Genomic DNA, 21,024 nt, shown 5'->3' on the forward strand with positions numbered 1-21,024 from the left:
ACAAGAGGGAGTAACTTTTCGTAAACCACATTTGTCTCTCTTGTCCTCCCAAGCAATATCATCAAACATTCATGTATCACCCATGTCATCATGGATCTAGCTGTATCTGCTGGGTCTGCCCACAGATTCCTCACTCTCGTCATACGAGGGCAACCCATCCTTGTTGGTGACCACCTGCTGACTGCTTCGCACCTCCTCCGTGCTCGCCCTCGACTTCCTGATCTCAAAGGTGACCACAAACACGAGGTAGAGTAAGAACATGGTTGCTGCAATGACACCATAGGCAATCTTTGCCTTGGAGGTAGCATCGGTTTGAAATGGGCTGAAGGATGCTAATCTGATGCCCAAGCCGCCATTGATCATCCCGAGCACAATCAGAAGCCTACCGAGCCAGAGGTGGACACGTCCAGGGGTCGTCCGACCAGGGGGTTTTGTTGGCTTGCCGGCTTGGACGTTCTGAGCACGTCTCTTGTAGATTGAATGGTGGAGAGATCCGAACTGGTCTCACCGTTAGCATGGACAAAATTGCATACAAGCATGATGGATCCCGAGGATGGAGAACTTACAATTGGCTGAAAGAAAGCCAATGCCAGGATCGCAAGACCAAGCTTCGGGTGAGGGTCGTTCCAAACACCGAAGGCGGCAGACTGCTGTGCAAGCCATATGCCCATGCCCGCAGCGACGATGAATATAATGTAGCTGAGGATTTGGCCCACGGCGTGCATCTTGAGCACAATAGGATTCTTGATGTTTAGGCGTAGTAGGATAGCGAGTGACGGGACAAAGAGAACCCAGACTGCAGAGGCCAGCACAGCGTGAGCGATCAAGATGCGAGTTGCGTGGTCGAACGCTGCTGGTGAGGAGAAAAGCGAGCTTTGGGAGACGCCGTTCGAAGACGAAGAGTCACTACCATCGCCGCTATCGTCGGAGCTGTCACAATCGCTGGCCCAAGGAGGACAGCCATTTCCGTTCCCATTGCCCCATCCTCCTCCCCATCCGTACCCGAACTGAGCATTGGCAGTCGTTGCCAATAGAGCTGCAGTAGCTAGAGTGATGATTAGACTTCTGGCCATAGCGAGTGGTGTGTTATCGAATCGAAATGTCGTCGAGGTGTGGTGAATATCTGGTGGGAGAAACAAGGAGGGAGGAAGAGCGGCCGAAGACCTCTTCGTGGACGAGGAACTGAGACGCCATTCATAATAATACCCAGTATCTAGTGTCGGCCGGGGAGGGGGGCTGGATAGACAGGGTGACAGGGAGGTCAGTGTACTCGTACGTGGTCTTGGGTATGCGGGCGTTGGCGAGCGGGACAAAAAAAATGGGGCGCATGGTGTTCCTGGAACTTGAAATAGCAGCGGGCAGCACAAGGCTGCGAATCACGGTCAAGCAAACAACGGGCGAGGAAGGCTTGGTTGCGCTTGGCTGCTGCGGAGGACGCGTAAGGTGTCGGACAAGGGCTCCAGGGATCTTGGAATAGGCTACACATGATTGGAGAGGCTGCCCGTAGGTGCCAGTGGCAGTGCCTGTGATGCCCGTTGATGACCGCAACCTGAAACCTGACGAGGCATCGAGGCGGGGCATCGGGGGCCGGACTTCACCCATCCGACTCGCCGATCCCAATCCGTCAGCTACCTTTATCAGTAATGACCTCTATGACAGGGACCATGATACTTATAAAATGCATCCCATCTTTGGAAGCTGGTAGCTTCTACTCGTACGCACTCGGAGAAACACGGGGTACATGTCGTCTCTCCTGTCAGAAGATTGGCCGGGATGGTCTTGTACTCGATGCAACAATTCGATCACCACTGATCTACCTCTCTCAGGAACGCGCGTTCGCTATACAGACGAATAGCTGGTGGAAGCTTCTGCAATGCTACAGCAGCATGACAAGAGATTCCAGAGCACAAACAACGGGAAGTGGTCGGCGAGCTCTCTCATTTTGTTATCAACCTTGTCGGGATGGATCATCTCGACATACGAGAAAGCCCGAGCTCCTCTCGACCTCATCTCTACCTGCCAGGAATTCTTCGCATATTGCTGGCATTTCATCGCACAGCGTCCTTTAATTCTTGATGTCAGTGCTCCGAGCTGCATGCTGACTCGTTGAACGAATGAAACTCTGCCCCCTTCCAGCAACACCCCAGTTTGTCCCAGCCTAATTCGTCTGTTCAATGTCCTTGGTTCTCGTGCAATCTGATTGATCTCGACGAACCCCATTCAAAATTCTCCTTTCTCCATCGTCCGCTTGCTCCTGCATTGCAAAGACCTTTTCGAAATCTCTTCCCGTCATCACCCGGTTTCAGAAAGGCCCTTCCACCAACCACAGATGGTTCGCCTAGGATGTTGAGCCATCGCCGAATCCGAAAATTGGAAATTCTGTCGTAAGCTTTTTTGTCATTTGCTCGAATGCGTGTTCATCATGTCATCGTGATGCTCAAGATGGGATGTTACATCACCAACCCATCCCAGGGACCATCTTTATGCGTGAGTTGGATAAGAAAGGAAAAGTAGTGGTCGGTTCGTCAAGATGCTCATGCAAGTCACTAGTTGGGGCAAGCGGACTGCAAGTGTCCTGGTTGCTTGCCTGGAATGCAAGGTCAGAAGGATACCGCAATGGTAAGAAGGTGGTCTCACATTTGTAGCAGATGCGCTCAGAGGATGGTTCAGATGGGCAATCGCGAGAGAGGTGACCCTGTTCGCCACAGTTCTGCGTGTGTGTCAGTCAGTGTACTAATTGCCGACGCAGGTGAGGGGAACATACGTAGCATTTCTGAGTTCGACCCTGGGTGCAGTCACTGAAAATGGTTAGCCAGGCGGATGATGCAAGTAAGTTCCAACTGTGCTATACCGAGACATATGGCCGATGCCACCGCAAGACTGTGTCCTTTCTGTCAGTACAGATCTCATGATTGGAGAAAGAAGGGATCTCACGTAGCAGGTCTGACCTCCACCACCGCGATTGAACCCGCCGCCAAACCCGCCGCCGCCGCCGCCGCCGCCGCTGGAAGTGCAGTCACTGAGGGGATTAGCAAATGTCGATTCGGATCGTGGTAATCATATCTTACCGCGCTATGTGGCCCTGCCCTCCGCAGCGGTAACATTCTCGAGACGAGCCGCCACCGTAGGTGTTGCCGCCAGTGCTACCCCAGCCACCTCCTGCACCTCCAGGAGGACCAGCTTGAGGGCAGTCGCGCGCAAAGTGTCCTTCATTCCCACCTGCAAGTGAATCAATATATGTGTTTTCGACTTTCATCATTTCGTTGGTTGGACTGACATTTGTAGCAAGACTTTGGCTTGGGCGCAGCAGTGCATTCTCGGCTGACGTGGCCTTCGGCTGTGGACGAGGTAAGTAGAGGCAAGGGACTAGAAGTGACTTGTGTGCGACGTACCTCCGCAGTTGTAACTGTTTGGCATGTCAGTCAATCTTCAGTGAGAGGCCAGATGGTGGCAAACGGATCAGATTTACTCACCAGGTTGGTGTGCCTTTTTTGGGGCAGTCGCGTGCCTGAAGTAAAGTAAGGGGATGTAGGGACAATGATATCGGTCGCCAGTACCTGATGCGATGAATCGCCGCAATTGTAGCAGCCTCTGTCCATGATGTGTTGTTTGGACGGGTGGTTCGTTTCAGTGAGATCTGAAGATTCAGTCAATTCTCAGTCTCCAGAAGACGCAATGAATGCAAAGATGACGAGAATGTGTAGCAGCGTACCAGGGATCAAGCACAGTAGGAACAAGATGAAAGAAGAGCCTCAGCGTCGAGTTTGTTGTGTGTGCAGAAGTGAATGCTAGGTCAACTAAAGCTGAGGAGAAAATGCGATGGAGAAAAAGTGGCCGGCGGCGTGGATTGGCAGAATTAACTTAGACACCGGGGTTGTCACAACGTCATACTAATAGGGGAATCGAACGAAAAAAAAAACTCTGTCCATGGCTCCAATCATGCCCATTCACTGTCTGCGTACTTGTACGAGAGAGGCACAGACCTGACGACTCGGGTTGGGTTACCAGCTGCAAAAATGCACTGCCTTGTTGTGCCGTTGGTCTGGATCTTTTCAGGCTCCTCTCCTGGCATTCCTGTAGCCACGCGGAAGGCTTCCTTGCATCCTATTCGTCGTCGTTGCAGATAAGGGCCGTTGTCACCAGACGTTGATACATTTCGACAAGTCGAAACGCATCTTGAGCCTGATCTCGAGACTGAGATCTTGTGTATATGTGCTTGTTCAAATCGAAAAACGAAGAAAAACTCTCGTTCCATGCTACGTAAAATCGTACAATGCCATAATCTGTCGTTGACCTCGTTCGCCCAGCACCACCACCTGTTCATCGTCGAAGCCAACCCATCGTCGCGTGAGCTCCATCTCGCGTCTTAGCTCGCCCAAGGCGAATCCCAGCGTGGGACTTCGCCCCCGCAATAGTTCAGCGCCACCACACAGTGCATCGACCGCTATGATCTGAGTGCTGGCCCGAGGTTGGTTTTCAGTGGCCATCACAGGTTCCAGTTCCCAAACTCGCATTTCATCTCCGCGAGAGCTGATCGACACGGCTTTGCCCCGGTTGTTGACTTCTGCGCCTGATACTGCCGACGTGTGACCCCAAAGACGTCGTCCGGCGCTAATCTCTAGCTTTTCATCATTTGAAGTCACGAGGAACGATATGATTGTGTTGTCTGCCAAGGTCCCGATCAGAAACGGATGTTGGTAAGAAAGAGAGGTAGGCGGATTCATCAGTTGAGGGTGCAGAGGCAACGGCAGAGAACTTGTCGATCGGGTGGTCATATCCCCTTTGCTCCAGCCTGTGTAGGGACGGCCCAAGGTTGACGCCAATCTGCTGTCCAGGACTCTGCCGGCGGTGGACAGACGAATTTCCTGTAACCCAACACACCATCCGGACTGGAATCTGCTAAACGCATACGCGATAGTCGCAATGACCTGGTCTGGGGCGCGTCTTAAGGCTACCGAAATGGGCGCAAAGGAGGCATCGGACTGCAGTCGAGCAATTGTCGATATATCGATCGCGTTTCCGTCTCGAATCCCCTTCGAGTCGCACTGATACAGGCTCAGGTACTTTGTTCTGGAGACCGTCATCACGTAGGGAAAAGCTAGAGAAATAGCCATTAGGGATCCGTCCGCGGACTGGAGGCTTGACCGGCGCTCGATCTGGCCCTCATGATCGTAGATGTAAATCGAGAGAGATCCATCGTCGAACCCAAGCAAGATATAGGTTGTGTCGTCGATGGATTCTACAGCCATGCAGGTGGCGGTCGACGGTCCATGAAGTTGAGCCTGCGCCTTTGGTGTCTTGGTCACATCCCGCTGAGACCAAATTCGCAAGCCATTGGTTGGATCGACCGTGAATATCATGCCCCGATGGACTTTCGCAATCACGGGTGGTGCAGGCGGCTGAGCGACCTCAACCTCCTTTAATCTGGCCTGGCCTTTTGACCAATTTGATTTAATCCTGAACCGGCTTTTCCAATCGACCGAGTGATCGTGGTGCCCTGTGCCTGCAGGTGGAAGCCGTCGCAAGCGCGGCCGCACCCATGTTTGCATATATTTCACCTTCCAGATTCCGCGATCGGTAGCGAGGGAATAAAGTCGGCGTGAGACACTGTGGACGGATTAGCGAAAAGGGAGCACACGGGTATTGCTTCAGGTACGAGGTACTCACCACTCGGTCTTCAGCAAGTCTTTGATAGGGAGAAATGATAAGATGCGCAGGAGAATCTCGTCGCTGATGTCCAGCAGATGACGCTTGGACCCGGTGCGACTTCGTTTCGCTGGCGCTGGCTGCTTGCCAGTATCATCATTGCTCCGTCTTCGTTTCGGCATCTCAAGGGCGCAGCCTCTACGTGGGTTGGAAGCAGGATTGTTCGATAGAGTTTCACCGTCAAAGAGCCTGGAGATCTGGTCGCCGTCTGCCCCACCGATCACGGAGCCACCCAAGCCGCACTGAGTCTCCGCAGGCTGACTAAGGCGTGCATGGACCAACCAGCCGAGTACTTGTACGGAGTACGAGGTACTCGTACAACAGTCCTCGACGCGTCCAACCCAACCGCGCCTCAACTTTAGACAGCTTCTACCTATAGAGGTGGTTGACACACAACCTCAGACATGTCCACTGCTACGCTGTCACTTACTTCGACCCTCGTCCTCGCTCTTACACAGAGCGAAGCTCTTCAACGGCAGCTTGATAGCAGTAATAGGACCATCGAGCGTCTGAAAGACGAAAACGAAAGACTCAAGCGCGAGATTCAGGAATTACGACAGGCACAGGCAGGTAAACAAAATGCAGGGCCAGAGATTGTGGCCCAGCTGGACCAACTATTCCGGAAAGATGCAGAGAAGCAAGCAGAGATTGACAGTCTGAAGAATCAGCTCCGTAAGGAGAAAAGACGCTCACAGAATCGACATCTCTCATCTCCCATTGTGTCGGGCGAAGAGCAAACTCCAAAGAGCTCCGGTCGAAAACGTCAAAGAGTCCACAGTGTAGAGAAGATAGAACCACTGCAAGAAATTGAACTCAACGTACCTTTAGGCGGCCGTTCTGTCCAAGGACAAAATCCCACGGGATTGAGTGAGCGAGGCGCGGAGGCAATCTCGTCTCTCGCAGAGGATGGCATTGATCACAACCGAGAAGATACGGGAAATCCATCGGAGAAGAAGGCTCATCCAAAGACTTCGCCCCGTCAACGGCTGCAGGCATTGCTAACAGCACCGACCCCTCCTACTCCTGTTCCACCTCATTCCCATTCAGCCAGGAAGCCTCCTGCTACAAGCAGAGTATCAGAGAAGAAAGAGCCACTCCGTTCACGGCCAGCCGTTCGGCTTGATCTCTCTGATTTCAAGGTCAATCCTAAATACACAGGAGGCCTTGATTACGCATTCCAAGAGGTTGTCCGCAACAAGGAAGCGAGGAAGTGCCTACCAAATTGTACGCGACCAGAATGCTGTGGTGCAAACTTCAGGGTTTTGGCGGAGACACTACCCCCTGATCCTAATGTCTCAGAAGACGACCTGTTGCGTGATTTTCTCGGCTCTGGGTCAGGGGACAAGATTCGTTCACTGACGCCCTTGGCGAGAGCGAATCTAGTGCATGAGGCTCGAGCAAATCTACTTGCGAAAGAGTATGGAAGGATGCACCGAGCAAACTTTGCGCCACCGTCTACGCCTCCAGGATTTTGGGATGTCGATATTCCTTCCACACAGGAGCAACAAGAGAATCAGGAACAGGCACGGCAGAGACAGAGGGACGAGGTCGAGAAGCGGTATCAAGAGGCGCTCAAGGGCGGACGTTGGGTCTTCGCAGATGAATGATTGAACTGCTAGTATTGGAAGACACTTGTATCGAAGGCCTGTTGAACATGGACACAATTTGACCTCCAGGTTACGGAACGGCACCTCTATGGCCTCTATGACAAGGGCGGACGACCCAAACCGACATGTCAATCAATGACCGCAGGCCATCCAAGTGATCACTATGCAGTACTTCACGATGGTGGCAGACTAACGACCTCCTCACTTTTAACTGCACCCTGCTGCACGTCACTTGGCAAATGGCACTGGCCTGTCATATGAGTACAATCCTCCTGAGCAGTCAGATCGCGTTCAACTACAACACCTGCTGCCTTATTGATTTCCAGCCCCCCCTTCATCTTGTTCTGTATCAATTTGCGCTTCTCGTCTTTACCTCGGTCGATCCCGAACGAGAGCTCATCCAACACGTCCAGTTCCTCAACGGTGCCTCATCTGTGTCCCAATTATGGAGGAACCCTCCAGGCCCAAAGCCAGCAGACCAGCGGCGCCCGCGTCTGCCACACCCGCAGAAAACCTCGTCCTCTCAAATGTCACTCCGCGAAATACCTCAACAGTCATGATCGATCGCATCAAGCAGCAGTTGCCAGAAAGACCTCTCCCCACAGCACCTCGCGCAATGAGGGTACCCGCAATACCTCGCATTCAAGTTGGCACCGATGTTCTCGATTTCATGTCGTTTCCCGAGAATCCTCATGCTCTAATTGCAGACCATCTTCGACAAGTCGGTAGACTTCTGCCACAGGTTAAAAGCGAACATGCAGGAGTTCCAGTTTGGGACAAGTTTGTCTTACACGAAGCCTTGAAAGTTGTCAATGCGACATGTCCAACTGATCTTCGGCGAAGTGCTCTGAGGAGATCCCGGGGTGTTGCGGCAAAGTGCCACTTGTTAGCCTCCCTCATACCTGCTCGATACTTTCCAGAGTCGGGGACCGTTGTGGATCGGTTTTTCGCTGGTCTGATCAGCTTCTTAGGGAGGGAATATCGGTTCACGGGTCAGCATGCAGTAGACATAGGCCCGCAACAAGAGTCCTTTGCTACCATTTCTACTCCGACAAGCAATGCAGCTCGAGGATGGACGAGAACCCATGAATCTAACTCTCAATCCAGGCGAAGAAAGCCTCGTTTAGGGCCCAAAATCTCGCCCAACACGTCCATACCATCTTTCTCCGATGTTTTCAAGCGAGAAGCCACCACCACCGAACATAATCCTCGGACACCCTCGATGAACAAAAGAGAGAGAAGGGCAGAAATATCATCGGAGAATGTTGTTCAGGCGTCAAGAAAGCGAAAGAGCTTGGATGGCGAAACGCCGATTGGGGTTTACAAGGAAGAAACAGCGAGCACAGAGGACCCTACACCATCGAAGAAGAAGAAAAAGAACAAGGTTGACAGAAGAGCCATCGAACCATCTCCGTCGTCGCCAGATGCCGCACTACCGTTGCGCGGCCCTCGCGTGATAATCAAGCTGGAGGACTCGTCCGACGAAGGACCCGAAACTGCGCCTCGTCCGCGCAAGAAGCGCCTCAACGTATACGAGAGCATGTACCACAAAGCTCAAGAGGATATTCGGTTCTTCGAGAGATTTCTTTGGCACGGCGCGGGCATCTCCAAGACCGATATCAATGCGAGCAAGACTCGTGTAGCCACGGGACAGACGCACAAACAGGCATTCAATCAGGTCCACAAGCCTCCGGGAAAGAAATTGGAGAGCCGTCCTAGGCAGCCCGGGCAGCAATGAGGGTAGGCCATCCCGGCAAGATGTAACCTGGCCACAGCTGTGCTGCGCGTGAGCTGCACGCATCGCATACGCAAACACTGATGGGTCACGAAATACAATGCCGTGCCAGATGCATCGAGGAAGAGGTCGGTCTCTTGCTGCTCAGTCAATGCTATTCAGAGGATTGTCATATGGTCGGGAAACATTACGTGCGAGTCGTTTTGATGATTCAGCCGCGGAATTCAGCACGATCTAGAATCTCACTTGGGGGTTTTCTGATGAGGTTTTGACGCAACATTCAGAGTGGGCTTGCGAGGAGACAAAAACCTCGACACCACCACCTAGTCTTTTGCCTCTGTAGCATCCAAAAGATGGCGGAGGAGGGTCAAATACACTCTGGTCAGTCAGTACAAGATCGGGAAAAATACAAAAATGGTCGCGCTGCAATTGGAGTCAGAGGAGGAGAAGAAGAAGAAGAAGAAGAAGAAGAAGAAGAAGAAGAAGAAGAAGAAGAAGAAGAAGAAGAAGAAGAAGAAGAAGACAAAAACTGGAAAGCGATCCTTCTTTGTTTTTTGGCAAAGTCTTGAGGCGTGTGAGCCGCGACCACCGCAATAGAAGATGGGGCTGCGAGTCGGTAGACAGACCTGTCCTGCCAACTGCCTGTCTGCCTGGTATTTCCTGCTGTTGTAGGTAGTAGGTCCATGTACTGACTGGGCTGCTCACGGTCTCAAAGGATGCGATCGCAGAGGAGGGATATCTATCTATCTGTAAGAAAACTCGACCGAGAGACCCTTTCTTCCTCGTTGCCGGCCAACATGATTGTGTTGGCTGATCAGATCTTCCCAAATGGTTAAGCGTGTCAACCTCAATGTCGCAGCGTGTTGTCTCAGATTCGAGGCTCGTGAAGAGTCAGTCCCCTGGACTTCGATGTCGTGATTTACACTTTTCGAGAATTGATAACAAGCAAAAGTCATGACTCCAGTGACAGCAGATCATGGAGAATAATGGCATAATAATTCATCATTTGAAACTTCCGAAAAGAGACTTGCATCTTTGATACATACTCTATCATTTGCAGCATGTCATGCTCGCCAGTTAGCTTCTATCGATGCCCATGAGACCTCTGGTCGATGTGGCCATAAAATGCTTTGTGCCAGCCTCGCCTAGGCTATGTATACCCATGGCATAGAGTTGAATGTTTCCGAAAAGTCCAGACCCGAGAGTTTTCATGATGACAAAAAGACGAAAAGAAATAAGTCCGGAAGCTCCTAGGCTGCGACACGCTCGTTTGACGACCGTTGCAAATGATCGGACAGCGGTTATCCGCAACAAGTGGACCACTCCCGTAAAAAGACACCGCTATCCTCTGAGACGCCAGACAAGAATTCGACATGATCCCGAAACACAACGTCTCCCATATATGCAAGACTCCCAGCTCTGGTGGTTTTGTCAGAAACCAGGACCGGTTGTGGTCGTTGTGGGTTCTTATGAGTCGAATATGGGAGCGAAAATAGGAACTCCCCGACTCTCCAGGTCATAAACCACCCTCCTAGTTACTTTTGGATTGGATATGACGAAGACCGCTTCCGCACCGGACATAACAAACAGCTCGTAAGTCTGTTTGACGAGGTTGGGCCTTCCAGAGAGGGTGGTGTTGATAATGATGGCTTCTGGATCAGCACGACGAACAACGTCGATGACGCGCTTCGAGTATGTGACCTCGGGATCAGGGGTAGACCAAAGTATCCGACATGAGATATCCCTCTTATGTAGCAGCGACATGATGGGACCAATTCCAGAGCCGGTGGCGACCAGAACCATCTTCTTGAAGATTGGAGCCACGTGAAGCACGCCCATCGTCGGGATGCCACGCACCCACAGTTTCGTCGGCGGTGATCTGATCAACCGAGAAGTCCAGTCGCCAGCCTTGGATACAAGGACCGAGAAGCCGCGTCCGTCTTCTCCTGGAATACCAGCAAACGCATGCCATTCGAGAAGTGGACTGTCTGATAGTCGTGGAGCAGCACAGAGGGGCAAGTTTGTATATGTAAAGTGGAGACGTATAGCATGATCTGACAATGGCTCTGCATTCACCGAGACTTTTCGTAGCCATACCCACGGCAATGCAATCGAAATGGTGGCAATCACAAGTGTCCAAAAGACGGGGCTTTCGAAGACAAGTTGTTGCGCAGGGACGTTGTAAGAGCTATCGTGGACTCTTGCGTCTGTCAAGAGACCGAATTCGGCCCAAAACAATCCCACAGCCGTCCAGCCGGCAAAGCGATGAACTAGCTCAAACTGGTTATGCATTCTCGCGCGTATGCCGGGATGGGCCATAGTGATTATGGAGATCAAGAGCACATCAAGGATGACGGTGATGATCGGAATGCTGTTCTGGTGTCGACGCAATGATCCAGATTGCAGTGCTCTGACGGTCGACACGTTGAAAAAGGCAAACCACACAGCTGCTGAGATTCCTGCACCGCTATGTAGACCGCCCAGGTGATATATCTTTGCTGCTAATCGACGCAAACGCAGTGGGAACCATTGGGGACATTGGCCAAAGGTCCAGAAGAGCGCATTGATGACCAATTCTTGTCGAACCAGAACCCCCACAGTCAGATTGATGGACACAGCAGTCGCAGCCCATTCCGGTGACATGGAGAGGAGTTTATGCTGTGTAGCGAGAACAATGATGACTATGATATTGGCAGTTACGGCAAGCGTGTTGAGGCGGCGATATACGGAGAAAATGGTCCACCGTAGGTTACGCAGGAAGCGGGTGTATTTTTTGTCAGGCATCTTTATCTCGGGTACGGGCTGCTTCTCGAGGATGACTGAACCTGATCTGGAGGATGTGTGATCTTGTGTGACCTTAGCACCAGCCGCCGCCAACACCGAAGGTCCTCGAGACAATCCCATGGGATTTGCGCCATCGACTTGTGTTGTTGGATAGTTAAGCTTGTTGGAACTGCCAAAGAGGTTCCGAGTGACAATATGGCTTTCTAAGGACCCTCTTCCGTTGACATGGAAGCGTTCTCGATTGTGCTCTTGAGATTCGAGGGTGTGAAAGGATGCTGAAGCTGATGTTTCCATTGTGCAAGGCCTGGATGCGGTATCTTAGTAAACTGTTGGGGCGACCTAAGCAACTGCGTTTGCGAGGGAGTGCTGGGGGCAGACAAACAGGTCACAATGAGGAAGAAAGTGATCATAAGTGATACGCGATCTTGCCAGGACATCAGGCCCGTGGACCGCGTCAGAGTAAGGAACACGACTCTGAGGGAAAAAGCAGTAGGTGAAGTATGGAATTGTTGTGTGTTTTGACCAGTGATAAGATTGCGAGTGAAGAGTGAGGCAGTCTGGACCATGTGAACTGGATGGGACAGACGAGTACTCACCAGGTTTGTTTTTCCAAGTTACCGAAAGTACGTGACTGGTGTGCAATGGGATAGCTTTGGGTAATCTCATCTGACGGGAGGTATTCGGAAGCCTTATAGCAATGCGGGAGGTTCGAGCGGAAGCGATCAATGGCAAGCCGAAGTGCGTTCTTGTTTCTTCAGTCCCCAACAAGTGAATCGAGATCGGATCACGGTAGGTAGAATATACGGCTCTGAAGATGATCCGGCGAGCAGGCCACGGTAGGATCAAGTGGCAAGTGACTCGGCGAGGAGTGAAGGCAGCTGAGCAGCTGAGAAGCCAAGGAAGTTGATGAAAAACCGGGGAGCAGATGGTGACTCGAAAACGTGGACAATGAGAAATCACGCAGCCGAAGCCGAAGGATGACAGAAACTCGAGGCGAGCTCAGAAGGGACCCGATTGAAGGTCTGTGAGGTACACGAGGAGGGAGAGGCGAGAGGCGAGAGACGGCAGATGGCGAGATGCTTGGTGGGAAGTGCTGTTTTGGCTGTGGTATGCCGGATGAGGACGTGAATATGCCAGTAGGAATACAAAGACGTGGGGAACTCGTGTTTGTGTGTTCGTCGTGTGCGTGCGTCTGTTGCTTGCCACAGGACTGGATTTGAATGGGGGCGACGAGGACGTAAACGAGGACGAGGATAGAGGATAAGGATAAGGCATGCTGATACATCGAGGATCCCAAAGGAGCATTTGACCCACGGGTTTGGATCGATTAATCAGGGATGTGGAATGACCCAGCTACTGCAGTTCTGTCTTGTCGGTAGCCAATTGATAGACTTGCCGCCAATATATCGATTCGCATTGGGACAGTAAGAGAATGAATGGCAAGAGCCGAGCGAGTGAGTTGCGTCCTGATGCATCTGGTAGTCCTGGTGCAGTCTGCAGTCGTATTCTGTATTCTTCCTTTGTCCTTCTCACTTCTCATGTCTCTTTGCCAACTGCCACCGCCACTGCCACTGTTCCCGCCACTACCAGCATCCTTTTCGTCCTCCTGCTCCTCCCGCAGCCTCTGTATCTCCACCATTCTCGTGCTAAAAGAGCCAGGTGGGAAGTCAAGGCCAAGCAAGAGATGGAAGACCACAAGGTGAACAAGGAGCAGGGAACAACGAGAGACGAGTAGCTTCTGTCCGCTGGCTGGAGGTGACTAATGGAGCCGCTGTCAGAAAATCTCTCTGCATATCGAGCCACCCATGTAGCAACCCTGGTATGGAGGTGGACGGCGTATGGCGTATGGCTCATGGCGGCGACTCTGGTTGTTTCTCTCACCCACATCTCATATTTCAGATGCTCCTGCCCACCATAGATGCATTGCTGCGGTGGACCAGCCCCAATGAGACGATGATGACGATAGACAATAATGAACCCGGCGTCGACCTGGCCTTCTTCCCTGCGGGCAGCTCGTCTACCCAGTCAGCCCGATGGTAATTAGTGACATTTCCTAAATTTTCACCCTCTTCACTCACCTCCACCTAGTCACGTATTCCTAGAAGGCCTTTTCACTCCAGGTTGTAGGTGTAGCCTCAATTCCCTATCTTCTGGCCTCGTGCTTCGCTGACCGCGGGATCGGTCTCATCTCACAGCTTCCTACAGTTTATCCGTCTTTGCTTCTCACTCGTGCTCACCAGAGGTGTGCTTCTGTCATCTCTTGTCCTACCTGACCGTCCATAGAGCTGTGACACCTGTCTTCACTGTCTGCAAGCCCCTCGTTACACCATGTCTCTGTCCCAACAGCACCCCACAGAAGCTGTCGATCCTGTCTGGACTGGTCCAAAATCCATTCAGATTCCACCCACTGACATCTTGACCTTTGTTTTTGCCAATCTCAGCCAATATGACAATAGTTGCCCGGTAAGCTGCTTGAACTGTGGCAGTCTTCTGGGTTTGATGCTGACCCTTGTCACCTGTGTTCGCAGATCTTCATCGATGCCAATGATCCATCCAATAGGATTTCGGCCCAGCAAGCTCTTCGGACCGTTCTTCAACTGATCCACAGCCTTCGGGCGCTGGGGCTAAAGGAGGGAGAATGCGTGTGCCTGCATGCCTTTAACAACGTGAGTCTTTGTCCCGTTGCTCAAACCGGCTATTGCCGCCATGCCCACTGCTTCACCTTGCTGCTGTGTGACTGGGCTGACCAGGGGTTCGGCTTGGGGTCGAGGATAGATCTGGTATCCCCTGATCTGGTTGGCGACAATCGGATCCGGGGCTCGTGTTGTTGGGTCCAATCCCAAATACACCAAAGATGAATTGATTCATTTGCTCGGCCTCACAAAGCCCAAGGTCATCTTTGCTCAGGTGGACTGCATCGAGCCAATGGTTGAAGCAGTCACTCACTGCGAAACCAATTCCCAAATTTTCGTCATCGAATCCCATGACACCTCATACCAAGTCCGACGTCGAGATTACGCCAGCTGGCGTACACTATTGCGTGAGCCTGCGGCTGATTGGTACGTTCGCGCGGCAGATGGTAAGCCTGATCAAGAAGACATTGCTGTGTATGCCATGACGAGTGGAACAACGGGTCTTCCCAAGGCCGCCATGATCTCGCATCGGTATATCGTGGCCTTGACTGCAACCTTGGAAGCTACCTTCCGTCATAGACCGTATCGAGTACTGTACCATGCAGATTCCAGAGGTTGCAGAGATAACACTGACATGCTTCATAGCCATCACAGCTCATCTGTCTACCTGTCTTTCACGCATTTGCATCACCCCTGGCTCTGGTTTTGCCGCTCCGATTGGGTCTGCCCACCTTCTTCCTGCCAAAGTGGTCGCTTTCGGAATATTTGCAAGCCCTGCAGAGATTCACCATCACCGATACGCCAGTCTCGCCTCCGATCATTGGCGCCCTAACCAGACTCCCTGCTTCAGATGTGCCCCTTCTCCAAAGCCTCCGTTATGTCATCTGCGCCGGTGCCGCTCTTCCTGCAAGCGTGCAGAACAAGTTGTACGATGTTCTGGATCCCGAGGCAGTGATTGCCCAATGCTGGGGGACGACCGAGGCAGGCTGGCATTCTCTGGGCAGTTCGAAGCAGAGGGACTTTTCGGGGAGCGTGGGACGATTGCTGCCAAATGCTCAAATGAAGTTGGTGGGTGCGGAGGGCAACTTGATTTTCCGAGAAGGCGAGGCTGGAGAAGCGTTTATCAAAGCCCCGACGTTGTTTTCTGGCTATCTGGGAAATCCAGAAGCCGATCGTGACTCCTTCGACCCGGAAGGATTTTACCGCACTGGCGATCTCTTATCCGTTGAGGGAGGCCTCCTGCACTATTCTGACAGGATCAAAGAGACGTTGAAGGTCAAAGGGTGGCAAGTCTCGCCAAGCGAGATCGAAAGTGTCCTCGTTCAGCATCCGCAGATTGCAGATGTCGCTATTGCTGGCGATATTCGGACGAATGACTTAGGACTGTGGGATACTTTTCCCATGGCCTATGTGGTTCGGTCGAGCGGGGATTCCAGACCATCATTGACGGAGCAGGATGTCAAAGATTTCGTCGCTTCCAGGCTCATCTCGTACAAGCACATCACGGGAGATGTCATATTCGTCAAGCAAATCCCTCGATCTCCCTCGGGAAAGATCCTCCGTCGAAATCTACCGCAGGCAGAGCGCGAGCTGTTGAACGAAGATGTGGCGCCAGTAGCACAGGAGGAGGAGGAGGAGGAGGTGGTGGTGGTGGTGGTTGAAGTCGACCGCCACTGATTGAGACAGGATTTTTTCTCTGGGGAAGACGTGGATAGGCAGCTTGAGACTGTCCACAAGAAGCCCGAAAACGGTGTGCAGCTCGATGGGGTGTCGCAAGTCACTTTGAATGGATGGGCTGTATCAATGAAATGAATAGTTTTTGGATGCAGTCAAACACCGGAACTGGCACCTTCACCAGCATCACCAACACCATGTTGGGTGAATGAGTTGAATAAGAAAAAGGGAGTACGCAGAAACTGGACTGGAGCCTGGATAAAGTTGATGAACAACACAGCTATTTAGACATTTCACAAGGATTCTTGGAACGACCCGCGGTTGAGGAAAGGTCTTTATGCTGCCCTCAAGGCTCGGCGCTTAAAACACGATGCTCCAAAGCCGGGACAAGCAAACAGAGCACCTGGTCAACAGAGAATACAAAGGATAAAGAGAAAAACAAGGTAGCAAACAATGCCAAACATTGAGATTGAGGGAACACGCCTGTTTGGCGTGCCAAGGCGAATCGTTGCCAAACGGACCAAGTCTGTGGACGAGGTATGTACCATACTGACAAAGGGGCCCTTAGATACGTGGAAACCTAATACCTCTGAATAACTGAAGTGGATACATCCCATGATTCATATCTACCAGGTACTCTATCGTTCAGCATAGACATCCTCAGAGAATGAATGCAGCATTGCCGTTTAGTACGCATGCTCTGGGCAGCCCAGGCTTGGCGCGAACAGGGAAATATTCCCTGTCATTTAAGAAATACAGTCATTTGAAACCTGGAATTGTGATGTCCTGAGTTCCTCCGCGCATCGTCCTTTTTCCTATTACAAATTGTGCCATTCCCTCAAACACACAGAGATCCGCACAGATACAAAATATTCGTGACAACAAAACTTGTGACCCGGGAAGAGCGTTGATCCACCACGCTGATAGGCCAAACCTTTCCCAAGATGTCACTCTCAACCCAGGCCCCAACCGACATCGCGATGCAAATAGTCGTTCCAAACGATAGCAATCCCACTGGCCCACCGCTCCTCTCTGCAGAGCGCCGGATCACCCCGACATGGACGGTCTCGCAGTTGAAGTCGAAACTGGAGCCCATCACGGGGATTCCAGCGTCGTCACAGACGCTCCGCACGAATGCTTTAGATGGGACCTGGATCGCCTTAACCGGTGATTCCTCGCTTCTATCGGAGCCCCGGTTTGGGCTCAGGAAGGGCTCCGAGATCCAAGTCCAGGACACGCGGCCCCCGCAGCTGCGGCAGAACCTCAACTTCCTGGCCGCGGACCTCAGCTCCGTGGAGAAATACCAAATGCCCGAGACCCAGTACGAGCAATTGGAGGATTCGGTGCTCGCATGGAAGCGCCGTCAAAAACTGGGCCGCTTCGATCCCCACGCCAAATCCCAGGCGCAGCTGGTGGAGGAGAGGAGGGAGAAGGACGAGAGGGAGATGAAGGCGCGCGGCATCACATTGGGTTTGAGGTGTCGGGTGGGGCGCGACGATGGTAGAAGGGGCACCGTGAGGTACGCGGGGGAGATTCCTGGGTTGGGCGGGCAGAGAGAGGAAGGGTGTCTCTGGGTCGGTGTGGAGCTGGATGAGCCAGTGGGGAAGAACGACGGCAGCGTGCAAGTCGAGCTCGAGGAGGAAGAAGGTGGCAAGCGTGCACAAGAAACCAAAAGGGTGTTTGAGTGTGCGGACAAGTACGGTGTCTTTGTCAGGCCGGAGAAGGTCGAAGTGGGCGACTTCCCACCGCTGAACGATCTGCTAGACGAGGACATGGAAGAAATCTGAATACGCATGATGGAGGCTAGTTGAGCGTTGGTTTGTTAACGACGAAGAGCGCCGGCCAGGACTGGTGGCAGAGAAAACGGCCTTCCCGGGTGATCTGTCGACCAAGCCGCTCCGAACGCTCATCATGAAAGATGCCAGCACGAGATCACGCGACAGGAATACCGTGGCCTCGAGATGGACAACAAAGAGATAAGGAAGGCACAGGGATCGCAATCACTCCAGAGGGAGGGAGGGAACATCCCCAACATCGCATCGAGGGGCTGCGCTGGTCATCCATGAATATCTCCGTGGGGATCGATGATGGAGCCACCACCAAGCACAACAAGCTCGAAGGGAGAGGAGCAGTCGTTGGACGGACCATTTACGGGTATAGCGATCAAGAAATGACAAGGCCGGCGCTGCGTGATTGTAAACAAGGGAGAAGAAAACAGGATTTCCCGGCCACCCTTGCTGGTATGATTTTGTGAGCGCAGCCTCGTTGCCAGCTTGCAAGTCAACATGTCTGGCAATGCATCGTACTCGCTGACTCAACACGTTACTATCGGACAGCTGGTGGGTGGCTGGAGACCTTCCAAGTCTACTGTATCTCCAGAACCACGTGTTTGGCACCAAGGCCATACCCAAAAAAGTATATTCAAGTCGCTAGATCTGACCTGTTGAAGTGTGCTATCATTCGTCCCAAAGGCCCAAAGGAAGACGTCGGGATCGTTCCAAATACAAAGCTTCAGGCAGTCAAGGTCGAGCATGTTCCCCAGCCGGCGCAGGCTCGCAGCCCTGGCTAAAGAATATCCTGGCCGGCTTCTCCATCTCGTTCTCGATAGAATATTGATTGCCTAGGGTTGGTGCCACAAAAGTCAGCTGGGTCAATCTTATCATTTAGAAGTCTGTCATGGGCATCAACTCACCTCTGGGAACCTGCCAAAAGCCTCCTTTCCCTATGCTGAAACGACTCATGCCCCCCGTTTCCTCACCACCCGCCGGACCGACAGTCACTGTGACCCTTCCTTTGACGACGAAGAAACTCATGTGCATTTTCCGACTGTTCTTGGGTCGTTTTATTCCTCCAGGCGGTAGGTCCACCAGTCCAGTGCCGAAGAATTTCGTGGACAGCAGTTTGGCATAGCGGAACGTGGGACCATCATGCGTGCTCGAGCCCTTAACTTCGCATGTCTTGATCGCCGCGGGAGCATGGGCTATTTCAACTTCCTCTTCCTCTTCTGTTGGTGTTTGTCCTTCGTTGTCCCAAACAGAGACAATGCCTCGAAATGTGCCGGTTCCAGTCTCCCATGGCTCGGCGTTTGGATCTTCGGGAATCTCGTCTACGTCCAACTCTGAATCAGAGGAGTCGGATGCTTCCACTGATCTTTGCCGTGCCTTGCCCTTACCCTTTGCGTTCTTTTTGCCCTTCGATTTCTTCTTTCCAATGTTCGGCTCGACTTCTTCGATCCGCACAATCTCCTTGATGCTGTTCAATGGGAACCTGGCGCCGTCTGCTAGGCTACCACCACCTGGACTGGCGCCATAGACACACCGCTCGTTCCGCCAATACGCCAGGGGCTTGACACTGGCACGGCCGCTCCTGGTATGCCGGACACTGTCGTCTGCGGGGGTTTCCCTGCGTAGAATGTAAAGTGACCTCGGTGGGCCAGGTCTTGCCTTTACCCTTTCAACAATCTCATCCAGTTCTTTTTGCTGTCGTGAGGTCAATTGAAGATTTGTATCCTTGTTTGCCAGGGCCTGTTTTGTTTCTACCCTAACGTCTGGCTCTGGTGACATCCAGTTTGAGGCCGAAGTAGGTTGTGCAGTATCCTTGCGGGTGGGAATCCGTCCTTGCTTTTTGCGCACCTTTTTGGGCATGGGCGATGGTGCCTTGTCGGCCTCTTCAAGTACATCCGATTTCCGCTTCTTTCTCGAATTTGCTTTGTTCGGCGTTGATTCAGATAAGGGCAGTTGAGGCTCCTTGTCTTGTTCCGCTACTTCGTCATCAGACCCGCCATAAAGATCACTGGGCTCCGCTGAAAGTTGTCTGTTCCGGTGGGCGGAAGGGCTTTCTACTTGCTCAATTGACGGAACAAGATCGACAGCATCGCTCGTTGGCACCTCCGTTTCTTCGATTGGTTGTATGTATGAATCAAAGTCTATCTCATCGATAGGCGTGTAGACTTCGTTTTCGATGCGCTGCATTTCAGTACTTGGTCTCGGTTTGGGGGTTTTCTGTGAACGGGGAGTGGTAATGTCTCTTAGTGGTGGTCTCTGCGGACTTGGGTCGAATTTCCTGAGTGGCAGATGTGGCTGGCTCCGAGTCGGCGTGGGCTCTGCTACATTTTCGTGATCCTCTGCGTCCTCAGGTTGCAGGCTCTTCCGAGTGGAGAATATATCGACGCCATTACTCTTTCTTGCGGTACCACTAATACCGCTTTTCCTCGGCGACGACGATCTGGGAAGGGGGACAGGTGTTGCGCGACTCTTCCTACGAGACGACAGCACCTGACTAGGAGTAGGACCAGGGCCTATGTTGGTGTTAGTTCAACCTGGGCGCATAAGTCGCACTTGACAAAGACACGAGTTTATCCCGGTCTGATGGTCGGCTTCTCCATGGCGAATGCACGTACTTCTGGGGCTCGATCTCTGCGGCGACTCGGCCAAGGTACTGTGTCCCTCCAAACTCTCCATGATCATCATATTCTTCAACGGCGAGGGCTTGCGTGGGGACGAGAATATGCCCGAGATTTCTTCCATGCCGTTTGCGTCAAGTGGTCGGTGATCGAGCGTGATTCCGGTACGTCTGTCTGCTTGTTAACATTGGCCTTTCGACCGGGTGCGCAAACACTTCTCACCTGCCCATTTTGCCGATGGCGGAATAATCAACATTGCCGCGCTCGCGGCGGACCGCAGGTCGAGCAGCCATGGTGGACAGAGTTGAAGCGCCGAGTATCGCGTGTCTTCACACGGAGTCGCAATATGGGCACTAGATATCAGAGCCAGCAGCTGCTGGAAGAACGAGGCAGAGGATCAATCGGCACAGTATTGTGTGAGATGCACCCGCGCATCCAATGTTGTCGAAATCACTAATTAAGACTAGCGCGGTATGACTCGGG

General features: G+C 52.4%; 8 protein-coding genes across 8 annotated transcripts; 4 read left to right on the forward strand and 4 right to left on the reverse strand.

The window, feature by feature from the left end:
- Positions 1-96: 96 nt before the first annotated feature.
- AYO20_04161 (hypothetical protein) lies at positions 97-3,417 on the reverse strand (the record flags this gene model as incomplete). The annotated part of the gene is made up of 8 exons (XM_022642460.1): positions 97-498; positions 567-1,007; positions 2,638-2,710; positions 2,765-2,798; positions 2,949-3,004; positions 3,069-3,219; positions 3,278-3,337; positions 3,393-3,417. The coding sequence occupies 8 exons, from the start codon at positions 3,415-3,417 to the stop codon at positions 97-99; spliced, it is 1,242 nt and encodes a 413-aa protein (XP_022501557.1).
- Positions 3,418-4,256: 839 nt separating this feature from the next.
- On the reverse strand, positions 4,257-5,828 carry AYO20_04162 (hypothetical protein; the record flags this gene model as incomplete). The annotated part of the gene is made up of 2 exons (XM_022642461.1): positions 4,257-5,607; positions 5,668-5,828. The coding sequence occupies 2 exons, from the start codon at positions 5,826-5,828 to the stop codon at positions 4,257-4,259; spliced, it is 1,512 nt and encodes a 503-aa protein (XP_022501558.1).
- Positions 5,829-6,110: 282 nt separating this feature from the next.
- On the forward strand, positions 6,111-7,313 carry AYO20_04163 (hypothetical protein; the record flags this gene model as incomplete). Its single annotated transcript, XM_022642462.1, has 1 exon — positions 6,111-7,313. One exon carries the CDS (start codon positions 6,111-6,113, stop codon positions 7,311-7,313), a length of 1,203 nt encoding a protein of 400 aa, XP_022501559.1.
- Positions 7,314-7,758: 445 nt separating this feature from the next.
- Positions 7,759-9,051, forward strand: AYO20_04164 (hypothetical protein; the record flags this gene model as incomplete). The annotated part of the gene is made up of 1 exon (XM_022642463.1): positions 7,759-9,051. One exon carries the CDS (start codon positions 7,759-7,761, stop codon positions 9,049-9,051), a length of 1,293 nt encoding a protein of 430 aa, XP_022501560.1.
- A 1,464-nt stretch (positions 9,052-10,515) lies between these two features.
- On the reverse strand, positions 10,516-12,126 carry AYO20_04165 (hypothetical protein; the record flags this gene model as incomplete). Its single annotated transcript, XM_022642464.1, has 1 exon — positions 10,516-12,126. The coding sequence occupies one exon, from the start codon at positions 12,124-12,126 to the stop codon at positions 10,516-10,518; it is 1,611 nt and encodes a 536-aa protein (XP_022501561.1).
- A 2,034-nt stretch (positions 12,127-14,160) lies between these two features.
- AYO20_04166 (hypothetical protein) lies at positions 14,161-16,142 on the forward strand (the record flags this gene model as incomplete). The annotated part of the gene is made up of 4 exons (XM_022642465.1): positions 14,161-14,295; positions 14,361-14,498; positions 14,608-15,054; positions 15,111-16,142. 4 exons carry the CDS (start codon positions 14,161-14,163, stop codon positions 16,140-16,142), a joined length of 1,752 nt encoding a protein of 583 aa, XP_022501562.1.
- A 941-nt stretch (positions 16,143-17,083) lies between these two features.
- On the forward strand, positions 17,084-17,926 carry AYO20_04167 (hypothetical protein; the record flags this gene model as incomplete). The annotated part of the gene is made up of 1 exon (XM_022642466.1): positions 17,084-17,926. The coding sequence occupies one exon, from the start codon at positions 17,084-17,086 to the stop codon at positions 17,924-17,926; it is 843 nt and encodes a 280-aa protein (XP_022501563.1).
- Positions 17,927-18,802: 876 nt separating this feature from the next.
- On the reverse strand, positions 18,803-20,834 carry AYO20_04168 (hypothetical protein; the record flags this gene model as incomplete). The annotated part of the gene is made up of 3 exons (XM_022642467.1): positions 18,803-20,436; positions 20,539-20,711; positions 20,764-20,834. 3 exons carry the CDS (start codon positions 20,832-20,834, stop codon positions 18,803-18,805), a joined length of 1,878 nt encoding a protein of 625 aa, XP_022501564.1.
- Positions 20,835-21,024: the final 190 nt, after the last annotated feature.

Source organism: Fonsecaea nubica, assembly GCF_001646965.1.
Source record: "Fonsecaea nubica strain CBS 269.64 chromosome Unknown Scaff21, whole genome shotgun sequence".
NCBI lineage: Eukaryota > Fungi > Ascomycota > Eurotiomycetes > Chaetothyriales > Herpotrichiellaceae > Fonsecaea > Fonsecaea nubica.